The 17,264-nt window shown below is 42.0% G+C and overlaps 1 protein-coding gene across 3 annotated transcripts in view; it reads right to left on the minus strand.

Annotated features, from left to right (window-relative positions):
• Positions 1-206: 206 nt before the first annotated feature.
• The window catches only part of CNTN6 (contactin 6), a 128,253-nt gene continuing 111,195 nt past the window's right edge, over positions 207-17,264 (minus strand). For all 3 annotated transcript variants that reach the window (XM_058031963.1, XM_058031961.1, XM_058031962.1), the window contains exons 13-23: positions 16,382-16,557; positions 15,919-16,036; positions 14,953-15,111; positions 14,711-14,860; positions 10,643-10,713; positions 8,265-8,499; positions 7,648-7,763; positions 6,157-6,343; positions 2,320-2,432; positions 1,437-1,605; positions 207-759 (exon numbers count right to left, since the gene is read on the minus strand). In XM_058031963.1, the coding sequence (XP_057887946.1) occupies positions 626-759; positions 1,437-1,605; positions 2,320-2,432; positions 6,157-6,343; positions 7,648-7,763; positions 8,265-8,499; positions 10,643-10,713; positions 14,711-14,860; positions 14,953-15,111; positions 15,919-16,036; positions 16,382-16,557 (1,628 nt within the window). In that variant the 3' untranslated portion in view covers positions 207-625. The remainder of the gene's footprint in view (positions 760-1,436; positions 1,606-2,319; positions 2,433-6,156; positions 6,344-7,647; positions 7,764-8,264; positions 8,500-10,642; positions 10,714-14,710; positions 14,861-14,952; positions 15,112-15,918; positions 16,037-16,381; positions 16,558-17,264) is intronic.

Raw genomic sequence — 17,264 nt, forward strand, 5'->3', positions numbered from 1 at the left:
AAAGGTGCTGCTATTTCAGCTCTGCTTCTAGGCCTGCTGAAACCACTGAAAGTTTTTCCGTGGAATTCACTGGGCTTTGGGTTGGTCCATAGGAGACTCATTTTATTTATAAGTTTTATAATAAAATTCCCCTTTTCTGCAGAAAATAGCACAGGGTACTTCAAATAATGTGTTTTGTGACACCTCCTCTAATACAGACAAGTGCAAAATGTAAACAAATAGCTTTTATTTAATTGAAAGTGGATTTTTTTAACAGGATACAGCGAAGAACATGAGATAAATAATATCCACATCACAAGAGTTTTAAATCCCTGCTCCCCTGCGTGGCATCAGCTTGCACAGGTTGACATTCCATTAAAATGCTGTTCCAATAACAACTACTTGGAGAAAATTTGAGACCACCCACGTGTCAATCCCAAATTAGGTTTGGCATCACTCCGTTTAATTAATGCATGTTGATTTACCCCTTCATTTCCAAGCCTATTTTTAAAAATTCATGGAATTTTGATGCCTAATATTTTCTTAATGACAGACCACTTCCTCCTCCCTCCCCCTCCCCAGTGCTGATTTTTCTCAGGAATGTTGGTTATGGTGAAGAATTAAGATAAAATCTACACTTTTATTTTTAGAAGTCCATGGCAGAGCATTGCTGGAACCAGCAAGGAAAAGGGTTTAGAAGAACAGAACCCAACAGCAGGATCCCAGATGCCAATGTATGGTTTATCCTTTGGGATAACTTCATTGCTCCAGAGCTTAAACCTGTTAAAATATAAACAGACAGAGGTAAATCTGTGTCAGAAATTAGTTTTTCTTTGCATTTTAGCTCAACAGCAATCGCTGTTCTCTTTTCAAAATGAAACATTATCCACAAATGTAATTTCTATTTATTTGTTTATTAAACTGTAGTGGCCATTTAGTGGAGTAGGGTTTTGGATCAAAATCTCACCTTTTCCATGGGTGTCTTATTCAAGAGGGTTTTGACTATTTTATTGCAAAACAAACTATGAATATAAATATAAAAATGCTCTCTTTTCCATGAATAATAGGTTATCTATGAGAGCAGAGGCTGCACCCTGGCCCACCCCAGCCCAGCCATGGGACAGGGCTGAGATCTCTGTCCAGGGCAGATTTAGAGCCACATTATGTGTGAGAACTTTGACTTTTCCAAGAAATCTTATTCCTGTGTCCTTCCCTGAGCTCTGCATGCCAGGGCACTGGATACCTGCGCTAAAAATAAGGTGTGGAGTAAAACACTTTCTCCTCTAATGAATGTCAGAGTATCAGAGACAAATTTATAGGAGCCAGCACCAAAAAGCACCAGGAGGGAAGACACCTATGGCAAGGGACAATCTGGGAATTTGTTGTGCTTAGAGGCACAGATTTCTTCTTATGCAACAGCATTCAGAGGGGAAAAAAAAAAAAATTCTCTCACTTACTGGATATTTTTGGAATCCTAATTTCCTCACTGCTGCTGCCATCGCCACCATCGCTGACGGTTCTTATCTCGATGAGATAATCTTCTTCAAACGGGACCAGAAGTTCAGCTGAAGTGTTGTTTGTCTCCAGGATATGGGCTTTGCTCTGCCTGTTCTGTCTGTACAGAATCTAAGCAGAAAAGGGATTGGAAAACAAGAGTTATTTCATTTTGGTTTAAGTTTTAATGGGTTTTTTGGGGGGGACTGAATGATTCTTCTGTAATGTCCCAAAGTTTTCTGAGCACTTTCAGCATCCTGCAGGGTTTTAAAAGCAATTTAAATAGGGGAATAAATTCTTCAGGATTTTGGGGTGGGTATCACAGCAGGTGGTTTCCTAGAACCTGAGGATAATCAAAGAATTCTGCACTGAATCCAAACTTTAAAATAAATTTGTATTTCCTTTAAAAGAAGATTTATGGGAAGGCTTTTTGGTTCATACATAGATCTTTGTGTGAGTATCTTTCAGTCTGTTTTTTAAAGGTACATTTATGAACTGCCAGAGAGTGAGAATGTTTAAATGTAGTTTATGACTGCCTTTAATGCTTCAAAGACTGTTCTCTATTCCTTATACATTTGTGCAACTCCTTCCCTGGAGATATGAAAGCAAGAAACTTTAGATAAGTAAGATCACAAGGGGACAAGGGAAATACAGGTTTGGGGACAGAAAATCCTTCTGTTGGGATAAAGTCCTACTCTGAATGAATATTTGTGTAAACATCAGCCAACCATCCCAATAAATCCAGAAAAATCAGTGTTCCAGGTAATGAACACTCACTTTCCACCAAACCCCTGTACCTGTATTGTAACCAAAATTTCTGATTGATGAGATAAAGAAATCACTTACTTTGTAGCCCAACACCTCAGACTCATTCTCCATTGTTTTCACATGCTCCCAGTTGAGGCAGATTTTGGAATTTGTCAGCTTCCAGGCTATGTTCGCTGGAGGTTGACTTGGTGCTTTAAAAAAAGAAATAACAAGGATTATGATAATAACGAGATAAACTGAGTATTAATTTTCATAGTGTAGCTGAATGAGCTGCTGTTATGGGAGTAGCAAATGCTTGGGTGATTCCAACCTAAAAGAGCAAAAAACCATTTTCCAGTCCATCATTGCTCTGGTATTAGTCAGAATAAAGATCTATTCATAGCACAGAACCTCTTACTATGAGGCTTCATTTGCAAAATTAGGCACAGCCTGACAGTGTCTGACAGTTCAAATTACATTTAGAGATTTCGTGGAAGGAAAATGTTGTTCCTCTCTGTATTTCCATGTCCTAGAGGTTGTTTTGCTGTCTGGATCTCCGAAAAAGCTAAAACTGAGAGCACACTACAGAAGCCAAGGTTTCCATCAGCCAGGACAGGTTACAAAGAGCTGCACATGAAAGTCTCCATGTGATCCACCATGAAACATTGTAGGATTTTAGAAATTCTCAGCACAATAGCCTGAGAGCAGCTTTTTCAAAGGCTTTTTATGCCTAAGTGCGAGGACTTTGAAAATTTGCCTACAAGTGGCTGGAATTGAATCCTGTGTGAACATGTGAGGGTGGAGCTGAGCCTTTGAACAGAGCTCGGATTTAGGCCAACACGTTCTCTCCTGCTCCATGGCACATCCTCCCAGGCCCTGCTGCCTGGTGGCACAGGAAAGGAGGATTCAAACAGAGGGAAAGATGGGGAGAGAGCTGGAGAAACACATTCCAGCCCTGATTCTAGCTTATTTAACTCTGGGATCCTTCTCTTCCCCGCTGTGTGTTGGTGAGTGATGGAAGGAACAGTTGATTTGGTGATAATTTCTATCATTTCCCACAGAGATAAAACAAGTGGATGGGTGCTGCTGTTTCATATCCATCTGCCTCGTGGCTTTGGAGAAGTTTAATCCATCCCTCTGGTAGGGAATGAGGTGTTGGTGGAGCTCCCAGGTGAATATCCAGGGGTGTCCTTCCATCAGCCACACTGTCAGTGTTGGGAAAGATTCATTTCTTTCTGAAGACATTTATCTACTCTCACATACATCAAACTGCAAATTTATTTAAATATGGCTTGAAAGCTCTTTGTTGCTTTCAGGAAACATTTTATATATGGAATTGGATAACAAAATGGTCACAAGAGGCAAAGGATGTCAAATACTTCATTGGCTGTGCACTCTGAAGAGGTTTGAAATCACTCAAAAATGGGTGAATTATAGCTTTGACCAAAGCTTTTTGACATAGAAACTCAAAGCTATCTTAATTCATGATCTTGGGGCTGAAAAACCACCACAGGAGGATTTGCAAAAAAAAATTATCTGGGTTTTTTTCCAGCCAGAACCCAGAATAAGTGGTAAGAGCTCTTTCTCAAATCCACAGGAATATCTGCTAGCAAAACCAAGCAGTTCCAGATCTGAGATTGGCAGGTTATTTCCTCAATTAATTTCTTGTAATCAATGCTGTCAAGAACAACAGAAATCCCAAATATCTGCTTAAGTTTATTGAGGTGTTGGTGTTATTGCCATGGTTTAGGTAACACTTGGCTTTGTTGCTGTAATGTGCTGAGGTTTATCCTCAAAATATGCAAGTATTTCCAGTATCTATATGTAATATTGATATATTTTGGGTGTATATGTATCTATTTGTAAGGGGAAAAGAAGAGGAAGATGAAAAAATAAAGGGAAGAGGAGAAGGAGAAGGAGAAGGAGAAGGAGAAGGAGAAGGAGAAGGAGAAGGAGAAGGAGAAGGAGAAGGAGAAGGAGAAGGAGAAGGAGAAGGAGAAGGAGAAGGAGAAGGAGAAGGAGAAAGAAGAGGAGGAGGAAATGGAAGTTGAATAGAAAAGGAAAGGAGAAGGAAAAGGAGGGGGAAGAGGAAAGAAGAAGAGGAATTTCTGCGATCCATGCCATATAACTAAAGGACCAGAAGAGAACAGCTCTTTATGGAGCCATGTCCATGGTTTGAGGACCTCAATTCCACCTCCCTAAGTACTTTTAACTGAACCCAGGATGTCACCTTAGACCTTACATCGATCTTAGAGAAGAACACTTCAATCAGAATTGCACCTCTTTGGCAGAAGGATCATTTCAGCTCTGCTGAGTCCCTGCAATAATGGGATGAGCAGAATGCAGGAATGCTGGATGCTGAGCAGGAAGACAGAGCTATTACTTTGGAGCTCCATCTCCTGCTCCAGATGCACATTGTTTATATTCTCTTGACATATTATCTCTCCTCTTATTGCAAGTGCTTGCATCTTCCACAGACAGAGCTTGAAATTTTAATCTATATATTTAAATATTAAAAAGGTTATTTTGACTTTAATTTTTAAATGAACCATTAGCACAATCCTGAATTTGACAGAAGATAAAGTAGATGTAAAACAAAAGCAAATTTATTCCTTCTGTGTTTTGTCATTTGACTGCCATGTCTTTAACTTGTCTTTCATTCAGATGCACATAGGAATAGAGGGAAGAATTCCCAGAGATGAATCTATTTTCTGTTGAAAAATGGACTGCGATGAAAGTAATGGAATCACAGAATGGTTTGGTTGGAATAGCACTTAAATTTCATTTCATTCAATCCCCTGCCATGGTCAAAGACACCTTCCACCATCCAAGGTGTTTCCAAGTCTCGTCCAAGTCTGGCCTTGGACAATTCCAGGGATGGGTCCTGTTTGAGTCCTTCAGAAATATCTTCTCTTGCTTTATTTTTGATTGTCTTATTTACAATAAATATTGGTTTTGTGGCAATTAAAAAAATCAATTAACTCATTCTGCAAGTTGTTCCTATCTTGCACTTGGAGCAATGGCATGGAACAGCATATAGAAAAGAGGAAAATTGGTGAAACTCAGGAGAAATATTTCCCTTTTATGCTAAAGGAAGGGCTGATCAATAATTTACTGGGGAAATAGATTCTAAGGAAAACAAAACAGCAGAGGGATTTACTTTTAGCATTAAATTTAAAAAAATTACTAAATTGTGTTTATATCAATGTATCCCTTATGCTGAGCTCTGCAGTGCAAAGTTCCGAGGTCTCAAAAATCCTCTGTATTTTGTGTTTTCAACATCTTCCTTTAAAACCCCCAAACCAACACAGCCCCACCCCAGAATCTCTTGTCTGACCTGTGGGACATCCCTCCTTTATTGCCTCTGCATCTCTGGAATCCCCTGGAAGCAAGGGGGCTGCTCTTCCAGGGCAAACAGAAATCCTCCCTCGTGGGGACAGATTTAGGACCAGAGGAAGTTTCTCAGTCACAGATTTTGTTGTCTGACTCATGAAGAAATTTGGGATTCAGTTTTCCTTGCTGTTGAAGCCTTTGGCAGGGACGGGTGACGGGGAGCTGGGATGTGCCTGTCCCAGCTGGGAATTTGTGGATGCCATGGGGCAAGAGAGAAATGGCAAGCGTCTCTAACAGCGGCTTGTGAGAACTTTCAAGGATATGTAAAGATGTGAAACTTGTTAAGTAGACACTATCTAAAGGTGGTATTTTTCTACTTTGTCTTTCTGTTCTTCTCAATTCATACAATTCCCTGGGATTGTATGAAAAAGGTGTTTTTGTTAACTAACCAATCAAATAGAATCTATTGTATCACTCTATAAAACCGCACGGTTCTCTTGAATAAAACCTTCTTTGCTCTTCCTACAATCCTGCCTCTCATCTGTTCCTGTGTCATTCCCAGCACAAGAGTGACACCCTTGTTGTGCCAAATCCAATACTCACGGGATTTTTTGGTGGTGACATTCACGGGGGTGCTGGAGGGCCCCGTCCCCGCAGTGTTGTAGGCTCGGACTGCTGCAAAATACACCGTGTTAGCTCTCAGGCCCGTGATGTTTTTGGCTGTCACATTCCCACTGACTCTGACCTTCCCAGCTGTGCTTTCCTTGGGATCATCTATCCAATATAAAACCTAAAAAGCGAGAACAAAGAACAGGCAATTCATTGTGTTCCAGCAATTAGAGGCTTGGCTGGGAAGCAGACATGCTGACAAGGACGATTTTGAGGAATACAGGATTTTTTTTGTACTCCAATCTAGCAGGATGTAAACCCAGGCATGAATATTTATAGAGAAGCAATAACATTTCAGAGACTGAATCCCAATTAAGAACTAAATGAAATCCTTAAATTTACAGATGTCCAGAAGGAAACCTTTGATAAGGTAAGGAATGATAAAAGCTTTGTTGGTTTTTTGGTTGAACACAATGAAAAAAAACCTTAAGAGATACAAAAGAGCATTTATCTCAGTCATCTAAAAGGTTTTTAATTATTTTGTATTCTGGCTCTAGTTTTGATTCAGTGACACCTACTTAGACTTGCTATTTTTTTCATTGGGTAATTGATTTAGGAAGGTTTTTGGACTGTACATGACTCTTACTACCTTCCTTTATAGCTTGCAGTGATAGCACAGAATTTAAAGTGTTTTTGACTTGTTTTCCTCTTATCTTCAAATTAAAAAAAAAAAAAAAAAAAAAAGAACAAAAAAAAAAAAAGAATGACCAGGAATGATATCTGACACTACTTAATTCTAAAATCATGGAATCATTTAGGTTGGAAAATATCTTTAACTCCAACCATTAACTCAACCAGCACTAAACCACATCCCCAAGTCCCACATCCACAGGGCTTTAAAATTCCTATAGGGATAGGGACTCCTCCACTGCCCTCTCCAAATGTTTGAGTTAATGGTTGGACCTGATGGTCTTTAAAGGTCTTTTTCAGCCTAAATGATTTTATTAAGAGGAGGGAGAAGTTAAAAGCCTTTCAGTGCACCACAGCACAAGCTCTGGGTGGTTCTGGAGTACATTTATCCTGCCCTGCTCTGTCAGCAGTGCCTCGTGTGCCTGTCCCCAGATCTGAGCACAGAAAATCTGTGACAGAGCTGCAGTTCTGGGCTGCAAATCCTCCTGATTACCTCAGGTGGCTTGCTGCTCATGAGAGCCAGGGAAAGAGCTCCACGCTCTTGGAAGCAGCAGTTTGTTAACTGGGAGGAGGAACCAGAAGGCCAAGAGGATTCTGGACAGGAAAGGGACAACTTCAAGGCGTCAGAGCCTGTCAGCCCATGGCCCAGCACCTCACCTCGTGGCCCAGCACCCTGCCCACGGCCCAGCCCCTCACCTCACGGCCCAGTCCCTCACCTTGTGGCCCAGCCCCTCACCTCGTAGCCGAGCACCCTGCCCACGGCCCAGCCCCTCACCTCATATCCCAGCCCCTCACCTCGTAGCCCAGCACTCTGCCCGTGTGCCGGTTCCAGGGGATGGGCAGCCAGGACACCTCCACCGCCGCCGCCGACACGCTCAGCGCCGAGGTGCCCGCCGGGGCCATCTGTGGCTCTGGGATGGGGAGAACAGAGCTGCTGGGACATGCTGTGACCACAGGGACAGTGCAAGGGGAGGGGAAACAGCAGGAAGAGCCCCTGGTGTAATCATGAGGTTTGTGCTCCACTTATGGTGGGATGTCAGCAAAACCTGCTCTCAGAATTGTCCGTTCTACATCTGATGGAGCAGACTTTCAGAGATCAGCCACATTGAGTAGTCTGAGGAACCAAACCCTCTGAGAGCAACACCTTTGAGTGTCTCCCAGTTTTCCCAATACACTCAGCAGGAGAACCTTGGGGACAAATTAGTCAAAACAAGCCCTCTACTGAAAATCATTCTGAAAATTTGCCCCTTGCTATTTTTACTTCAGATTCCCATCTCTTGCCTCATGTCTATTGTAAATATCCAATGAACAAGTTTGAGCAGGGTCCTTAAAAACCCTGTGAGATCTGCCTGACCATATCTGTCACCTATTGCTGCTACACGCCCATTCCCACCAAGAGTAACTCGTGTTACCATCCTCTCCTGAGTAGATGATGGAAATGGAGCTCAGGGTCCCTTCTCCCTCGTTGTTGTAGACACCAACTTTGACCTCGAAAGGAGACAGGGGTGTGATGCTCTCGTTCCTATAAATGTATTTGCTGGATTCCACCGAGGCCACCACAGCTTTGGTCCAGGTTGTGGAGCCAAGGGGACGGAACATGACGACGTAGCCAAAACCTTCCCCGTTCTGGAGCTCTTCTGACACCGGCTGTGGTGACAAGGCAGTCAATAAAGGTTTGCATGTATCCACAGTTTTAATTGAATCTTCAGTCCCTGACTATATTTTAGTGCTATTGATTTAGTTGGCTGTGCCTTGGAGAAGATAATAATGTTTGTCCCATCCGTCAATGTAATATTGAAATAAAAATCAAAATAATAAATCTATCGGGGCAATCAATTTAGAAACAAAAGATCTGATCAGCTCCATTAAAGTTGTCTCTTTCAGGCATGAAGTTTGCAAAATTAAAAGCATTTCACTCAGTACAAGTTGTAGCTTGTAGATTTTTTCCTTTCCCCAAAGGGGCATAGGAATGCTAATTTTAAATAAATGATTTTAAAGGAAAAAAAGAGCTGGGAAGGAACAAATGTATACAAAGAAATGTGTGTCAGTTGTATAATTGCCTGCCTCTGAGTACAGTACTGATGTATTTTTTTTCAGCCAGGAAAAAGCCTCAAGTGCATGAACATATTCTTATTTAAGTTCTCAGAACAGAAATGTTCCTGCAAGTAAACATGGCAAAATTAATGTTTCTATTAATAAAATCTCATGTCAAGATACGTATGAAAGGCTCAAACTGAAAAGGCAATTACAGCAACACCGTGTCCAGCATGAAGTTTGGTTTTTCATGGATAAAAATACTTCCACGTTCTCCAAGCAAGAGGACATTTATGAAACAAAATCAGGATTAAATGGAGAAAGGAAGTGTTTCTCAGTAAAAGTGCATTTATTTCAGAGGCTTGCATCAAAGGAAGGGGCATGGAAAAGCAGGCATGGAAAATGGTGCAAAAAGACAGAAAAAGGGTCAGGACCTAAGTCCTGGCCCCAACCTCTTCTGCAAACTCTTGGGAGCACAAACTCTTGGGAGTGTGAGATGATGGGGGAAATCTGGAAGCACTTCAGAACACTTCAGGGCACTAATGTTATTTTTATCATAAATTCCTTCTAATTCTAATAATAAAAATACTGATAATAAGCCTGCCCTACATTTATAACATGTGTCTTTCCTTCAGTGTTTTACAAACACCCGCTATTCCCCTTTCCATCTTTTTTCCAGCCCTGAGAGAGTTAAATGTGAGGGATGATGCCTCACTGGGGATTTATAGGAGTCAAAACTACTTTCTAGAGCATTTAATTTGTTTTTGAGGCTTCTGTGACCTCAGATTTAATCAAGACATTTAGTGAGTTCATCACAGAAAGCCGCAGAGTCGTGTTCAGTGTTGTTTGCTGGCCATAATTAGGATTTCTTCTGATTGTTTTTCGGGACATACTACGAAGTCCAACAGAATAATTTGATTGAGACCTCTCAGGTTGTTTTCTATTTTCATGTTCTTCTGCTCCCAAAGAGGAGAAAATGAAACAAAAGAGTGAAAGGTGCAGATGGAGGAAAACTTAGTTCAGGGAAAGTGGAATTTCACTCTGTTTGCAGCACAGGGAGGGGAAAACATCAAGCAATGTTATTTATCTAGTGGGGATTTTTAAAAATTTCTTTTGATCTGATTTTTCACTTTTTTGACCAAGCAGCTACCCCATCACTTCCCAGGCTTTGCCAGAGGCTGCCTGCCTTCATCCCAGTGCCTGTGGGAAGCTGCTGGGAGGCTGGAAAAGGAGGCTCCTTCCCACAGCACTCACTTTCTACTCTTTGAAATGACCTGCACTCACCCTTTGCAACTTGTCTGGCATTAACTGCTCTGGAAATGTGTATTCTCTGCTCTCGCTGGAGTGCTGCAGAATTAAAGGGCTCATCTCCTTTAACGCATAATAGGATATGTCTTGTCAGCACAGTGTTCCAGAATGGAAAACATGTAAACAAAAGTAGGAAAAATGTAAATGCAGAAAATGGCCAAGCAGATTAGTGTGTTAAGCACCTCCTGTACAATGGAGATAAGAGGGTTATGCAGACTTCTAAACATCTTTACAACATGCCTCTTAAACTGTTTATTTTCACAAATTGTTCCCTATAACACAGAAAACTTGCTGTATATCTTACAGGCTGTTTGCTCTCCACATCCAGGGTGAAATCCAGGCTCGACCAAAGCCGGTGACCAAAAGCCTTTGGATTTCAGCAGGGCTGTGGTTTCACCCACAGATTTATCCCTGTTGGACACCTGAGGTTCACTGAGCTCAGAATTACCTCCCACGTGATGACCAGCTCGGAGCGGCTCCCTCCTCCTCCGCCGATGTTCGTGGGTGCCACCACAGGAACTGGAGGAGAAAAGAGGTTGGAGTTTGCAGCTTCCCCAAGGCTCAGCTTTGGGGCCAGCCCTGTTTAGTGTCTTTATGGCTGATCTGGGCCTCAGAAGTTCACAGCTGGCACTAATTTGGGTGGGAGTGTGGATCTGGGCAGGCTGGATCCAGCGGTGTGAGGCTCAACAAGGTGAAGTGCAGGGTCCTGTTCTCGGGTCATAAACCATAAACCACATAAATCATTGACAACAGCCTCATCGAGGACTTCAAGGTGAGGGAAGAGTGGTTGGAAAGTGGCCCAGCAAAACAGGACCTGGGGGGTGCTTAAGATGAGGCCAGGTGTGCCCAGGTGGGGAGGAAGGCCGAGGTCACCCAGCCTGGATCAGCAACGGTGTGGCCACAGGAGCAGGGCAGTGATTGTCCCTCTGCTAAGGCCACACCTTGAGTGCTGCTTCCAGCTCTGGTCAGCCAAATGTTGGACTCAGTGATCCTGGAGGTCTTTCCAAGGAGGTGGTCCAAGCATTTCCTACCTCACCTGCAGCCTCTCAACAGTGGAACAGGGATTACATTGCACAGCAGCCCATTTGAAATGAAATGAAATGATGTTTACATGTTTTCTGAGGCTGAAGCCATAGATGAATTTGATACATGAGTACCCTGGTTCAAAAAATTAATTAAAGAACGGGGAGCATCAAGTATCTGACATTATTATGCCTCATCAACTAATTGGCAAAATGATGTTCCATTCAGACTGTAGCTGCAACACTACTGATTTACTAATTATGCATTTGTTCAGTAAACATGTTGTTGGAGCAATATATTAATTTTTTTAATTGGTTGTATGCTTATCTTAGTGAATTCAAAACTCACAAATTGCTTTTCTCCTTCTCCCAAGACTGTAAGTACCCAAAAGTTGGTTGATGAGTGTTGGATTTCTCCTGCCTTCCACAGGTGTGTGAGAGGTAGAGGACTGAGATCAGGGAACTTTGTTGAGGTTGAAGGGGTTCATGGTGGAGAGGCAAAGACAATATCAGCATTGTCCTGCCTCTTGCTTTATATTTCTTCTTTAAGGTCCCTTCCAACCCAGCCCATTCTATGGTTCCATGATATCATGTTCTTTTTCAGCTGCTGGAGAAGTGTAAGAGAAGAGGACATCCCTGGAACAGGCAGAGTCAGGAACCCTCTACAGGACATTTGTTGGTACCATCTCCAAACCCTATTTTCAGAAATTTCAAGATTGTTTTGTCATTGTCTTCATTCAGCTCTCAGTGTCTGAAAAGATGATGTGTAGGGTGAGGAATAGGAGGGATGTTTGCATCTCAGAAGAGATGTTTACATCTCTCTTTTTCAGAGATTTTGGGCAAGTTTTGCCAAATCTGCTCGTCCTTCCCATTGACAAATGCATTAATCCAGCTCCAAGGGTGGCAATAAAAGCAACCATGCTTAAAGTTCACAGAAACTGATGCCAGCCCATAATATATTTTATATTATATATAATTAAAGATATGAATTACATAGAATTTCCAGATTCTAGTCCATGTATAAATAAATATCCTCTAGAAATGGGAGGAATTTCAGAATAATTTTGCTGTGCAGCCATAAGAGTGAGTCTGAGAGCAAACAGCCTGGGCTCTCCTGGAGGGTTTCACAGGGCTGTTCATTTTTGTCACTCACAATCAATGTCTTTGGGCACATCAGAGGCAAACAATCTCAGACTGACAAGAACTGCATGGAAACAGCAAAACAAACTCTCAAGCCTGGTGTTTCACTGTTTCATGAACCAAGTGATGCTCAATTAGCTCATGTGTTAAATGTGTTTGGTACTTGTACATTTGCAAGGGGAGAATTTTGTGCTGCGGCTCAGCAGAGCCTCAACTGGGTCAGAGTTGAGAAACAGATGAAAATTTACAGCTGAGTGCACCAACAGAGGCTCAATTAATTCTCAGCTCCATTTTAATGAAATGAACAGTGGCTCATTTGCATTCACAAATCTACTAATGCTCAGATTTTAGCTGCCAAAATAGTTATTACAACAGCTCAAATTCACCCTTTCCTGGCCAGGTATTTGCTGTCCACACTGCCCTGCTGATTTCAGGTTCCTATTCTGACTAAAAAATTAATAAAAGCTCATATTGTCCCACTGCACTGCAACATTTGGAGACAGGGGTTTGCAGCAGTGAAGGAGTTAAGCAGCTAAAACCTGAAGTGAATCTTTCTGTCTCTTTTGTTAAACTTCAGACAAAGCTACAGTGCACAGAAATAATCTTCCTTGTGTTATTGCCATGATAAATAACAATAATTTTATTGTTTCTTTCTCCTCGTTGCCCCAGTCTTGTGAAACCCTCTAAGAAATAAATAAATAAAAGCTTTAAAAGATGAAAGCTTTCATTGCCTGTCTAGTTTTGAATATCCCACTTTACAAAGCCCCACGGTGGTAACAGCCACAAAAACATTCTCAAGATTAATTTGGTCTTTCTGATCAATCATGTAATGGAGAATATTCATTTGAGATACTCTGCTGGGAAATTTAAAAATTCTGACCTCCTCTGGAAGGTGCTGGTGTTGGATCTAGATGGTCTTTAAGGTCCCTACCAATCCAAACCATTCTGGGATTCTATTCCCCAGAAACAAATGGATTCCACATTCTAAAAGAAATGTGTTTTCTTCTGTATAATGTACAATAATGTATTTTGAGTTCTGTCCTGAAATGCAGCTTGCCAAACTTCAGAGCTTGGCAAATGAGATAAACAGAGAAGAGAAAGTGGATTGTAAAAGCTGCTTCCATTTTACTGCTTTCCATCCCATAAACACTGATTTTATAGGTGGGAGACAGTTGATAAGCAGGGGGCTGAGAGGAACATAAAACAAACCAAAGGTTTGTGCTGCAAATAAATTGTACCAAACTGAGCAGGTCAGAGGACTGACAGTGTTGGTCACCCAAGAATGAGGCAGCTTCCCCTGAGGTGCCAAGTCCCAGAAGATAAATGAGTAAAGGTCAGACAGACAGACAGAAAATATTCCACTCTGGAGTCAGTAGAAGCTGTTGGTTTCACTGGGCTTTGGATGCTGTCATTTATTTCATCCAATATCCAGAGTTAAAATTATCCTGCTCCTCCTGATGCTCAGATATCAAATACCTCTGCAGCCAAGGGACACTCAGAGAGCAGAGTTATCACTTTATGTGCAAGTCCCTCAGCAGGGTAAAAACCTGGATTTAATTGGGAGAACAAAAATTGTTCTCCCCAATTGCTTGAGTGAAAGGTTGGTCAAAGGGAAGAACATAGGATAACTCCAGCTTTTATCATGGAATGCCAGAATGGTTTGGGTTGGAAGGGACCTTAAAGCTCATGCAGTCCCACCCCTGCCATGGGCAGGGACACTGTCCACTGTCCTGATGCCTTGTGCAGGCTGCCCTAGAGCAGAGGCTGGATGGAGTTACAAAATAAAGAGGATTTACTCAAAGGATCTCCTCAATGGACCCACTTTGGACAGCACAAGAGCCCAACCAGGGCTGCACCCAAGATGAACCAAAATGGTCCCAAAATGGACAACCAGTCACAAACCAGTCTCACTTTTATAAGTTTTGCTCCATTTGCACCTTGCAGTTCATTGTCCCATTCCAGCTTTAGCCCAGGCAGTCCCACCCTGCTTGTTTTTCTCTCTCCAGCCCAAGGTGTTTGTGCTCTTGGGCTGAGATTTGGATCATTTGCCTTTTGTCCCAAGCTAGAGAAGGAATTGTTTTGTCTCCCTACTCTGTGAAGAGAGCTCACCATGCCCTGATATGAAGCCCAGACCCACACACTAAAGCAGCTCAGAATCTGAAAAATACAAAAGCTAAACCTGAGGCATCAATCCCAGGTTGCCCCAAGTCCCATCCAGTAACGCGTTCTCATGGAACACATTGGATCCCTGCCTGTGGAATTGGGTAAATAACCCTGTAGGAATGAGTGGCTCTGCTGCAGTGAAATTCCCCCAGCTGAGAGCTGGAGAAGCGTGGCAGGAAGCAGGGCCTCACCTGCTGCTTTGGTTTTCAGGAGAGCTGAAGGCCTGCTGGGCTCCCCAATCCCAACGCTGTTGCTGGCGACCACGCGGAACTCGTACTCAACCCACGGGCTTAAATCCACCACGGTAGCTTTGTGAGTCCTGCCATTAATGACCTCAGGATCTGAAGGCAAACATGACACCATCAATGGGTTTTTGAGGTAATTAATGGTGCACACTAAATAAAAATTCCAAGGCAAGTCCTGGATTGCTCACCTGTGGCGACCGCCTGCCATCCCACCGAGAAGGGAGTCCTGGTCTGCACACTGTAGATCTGCACTGGGCTGTTGTTATCTGCTCCAGGCTTCCAGGATAACCCAGCAGTTGTGCTAGAAACATGTTCAACTTTAACATCTTCTGGTGGACCTGGAGGGCCTGACACGATCAGCATTTTAAGAGGAAGGTATTGGGAAGAGAAGATTCACCGCTGGAATGGGTTGGGCAACTCTTACTTTCTCAACTCAGAGGAATTATTCATGAAGCTGCAGTGTCATAAAAGCTGCACAATCCCTAAATGATGGCTCCATGCCTGGATTACATTTTTATGAGTCAGGAAAATTAATGTCTGGATGTCGCTAACATGAAAACTACAAACAAAGGAATGATTTCTTCTTTGTGTCTGACAAAGAAAGCCACCCAGTGTTGTCTTTTGTTGAACCATTGAACAGTCTGAGAATTCCTACTGAATTCAATCAAAACTGAGGTTCAGAAGGAATGCAGGATGGTGCACTACACAAGTTTCTGATTTCTCCTAGGGTTTACAGACCGGCTCCCATGACAGCATTTCCTCACTGCTGGCAGTAAAAAGCTGAGTTAGAAAATATTATTTCATATTATCTCCAAATAGGGGAAAGGAATGAGGTATTTTGTTTTTCCCAGCCTGCACAGTGACCCAGAGATGCCTGAAGGAAACAAAAACACTGCTGAAATTAAAGGATTTCCCTCCCATCTGTGTAGCACAAAATTTTTGCCAAAGAGACCAGGGCAGAACTGCAGAGGTTCCCCTGGGTTGGCTGAACACCAGGACCATGCTGGCCACAAATTTGGGGCCAAGAGTAAAAGAAAGAGAGCATTTCACTAATGAGATTTGGAATTGACATCCTAGGAATCATTTAAACAACAGCTGATGTTAAGAATTTCTAATTCCTCTAGAAGATAAGTGTGTCTCCCTTACAGACATACCTCTCACAATTATCTCTGCTGTTGCAGATTGACTGTCTAAAGAAGTTTGCACCATGCACACATATTTCCCAGAATGATGCAGTTGAATATTTCTTATCATCAAATCCCCAGAAGATTCCTGGAGAGATTTAAAAAAAAAAAAAAAGATAAACTAATCACTCACAACATGCTTTCCATACTGGGCATTTTTATAAATTGCTCAATATTAATACAAAATTCAGCTTTTAAATTAAAATATTCATAGCTATCATCAGTTTCTTTCATGGGGACATTTTTATTATGGCTTCACAAATAACTCAAGCGCCTTTATGAAATTTAGGGAAGAAAAATAAATGTTTGCAGCCGTTGTAAAGAAACAGTGATTTGCCAGGCACATAAACAGCCAGGGAGGAATTATGATAAACACTCGTGTCGTGTAAAGACTGTAGCGAAGAGTTTCCTGAAGTGAGTTTGGGAAACTCACCCTTCCAATCCTTTCAAAGTGATGGATTCCCCTGCTCAAATCAATCCTCTGGCCATTGAATGACCACGAGAAGGCCACGTCCAGGGAGGGGTCGTGGGACACCTGGCATGGCAGGACAATGCTCTCTCCAACCGTTGCGTCTGTGTCAGAGGGGGGAATCGTGATCACAGTCCTGTCTGAGGAGACAAAAAAAATGTATATATTTTTAATTAAAATACTTATAAAAATAGCAGCTATTGAAGGAGGTTTGTGCCATTTGGGAAATGATTTCAAACTGGCCCAAATGTTCTTTAATAAAGGGAATTAATTCTCTGTAATATAGAGATTATTTTAGACCACTCCTATGGCAGTACCATGGCCACATTGTGTGCCTGAGTGAGGACCCTAAATTAGTTTATATTTATATTAGGAACACTCTAAATTATACTACATCATAAAGCCCATAATCAATAGTTATTATTTCAGTCAAAAACTTCAGACTTCTCTTAAAAACGTGCCCATGGTTCTCCAAACTTGAAGAATCCTCCTGGCCAAAAACTGCAGCAAAAGCAAAACTGCTGCTCATCTCCACTTACTTTAGAATTGACATCCTTAATCTGTATTAATGTCAGTGGCACTTTACTCCACAGGACTGCTCAAGTTACAGCTTCAAAGACGTTCCCAGGCAGGAAAATTATTTATTTGATCATTTTTAACCCATTACATCGAGACCCAAACTTGCAGCTCTTCTGAAGGGAAGTATCAGCTCACTGAAGGGGAAAGAAATGGGTTTATATGGCTGCACTTTTGTTGATATGACTGGCAGACAGATTAGAGATAACAACCACTTTGTTGTAAGCAATTCCCTTGAATAAAGCTTTTGTGCATGCAAGTGTTGTAAAGT

The sequence above is a fragment of the Melospiza georgiana genome, chromosome 11, assembly GCF_028018845.1.
Source record: "Melospiza georgiana isolate bMelGeo1 chromosome 11, bMelGeo1.pri, whole genome shotgun sequence".
NCBI classification, from domain to species: domain Eukaryota; kingdom Metazoa; phylum Chordata; class Aves; order Passeriformes; family Passerellidae; genus Melospiza; species Melospiza georgiana.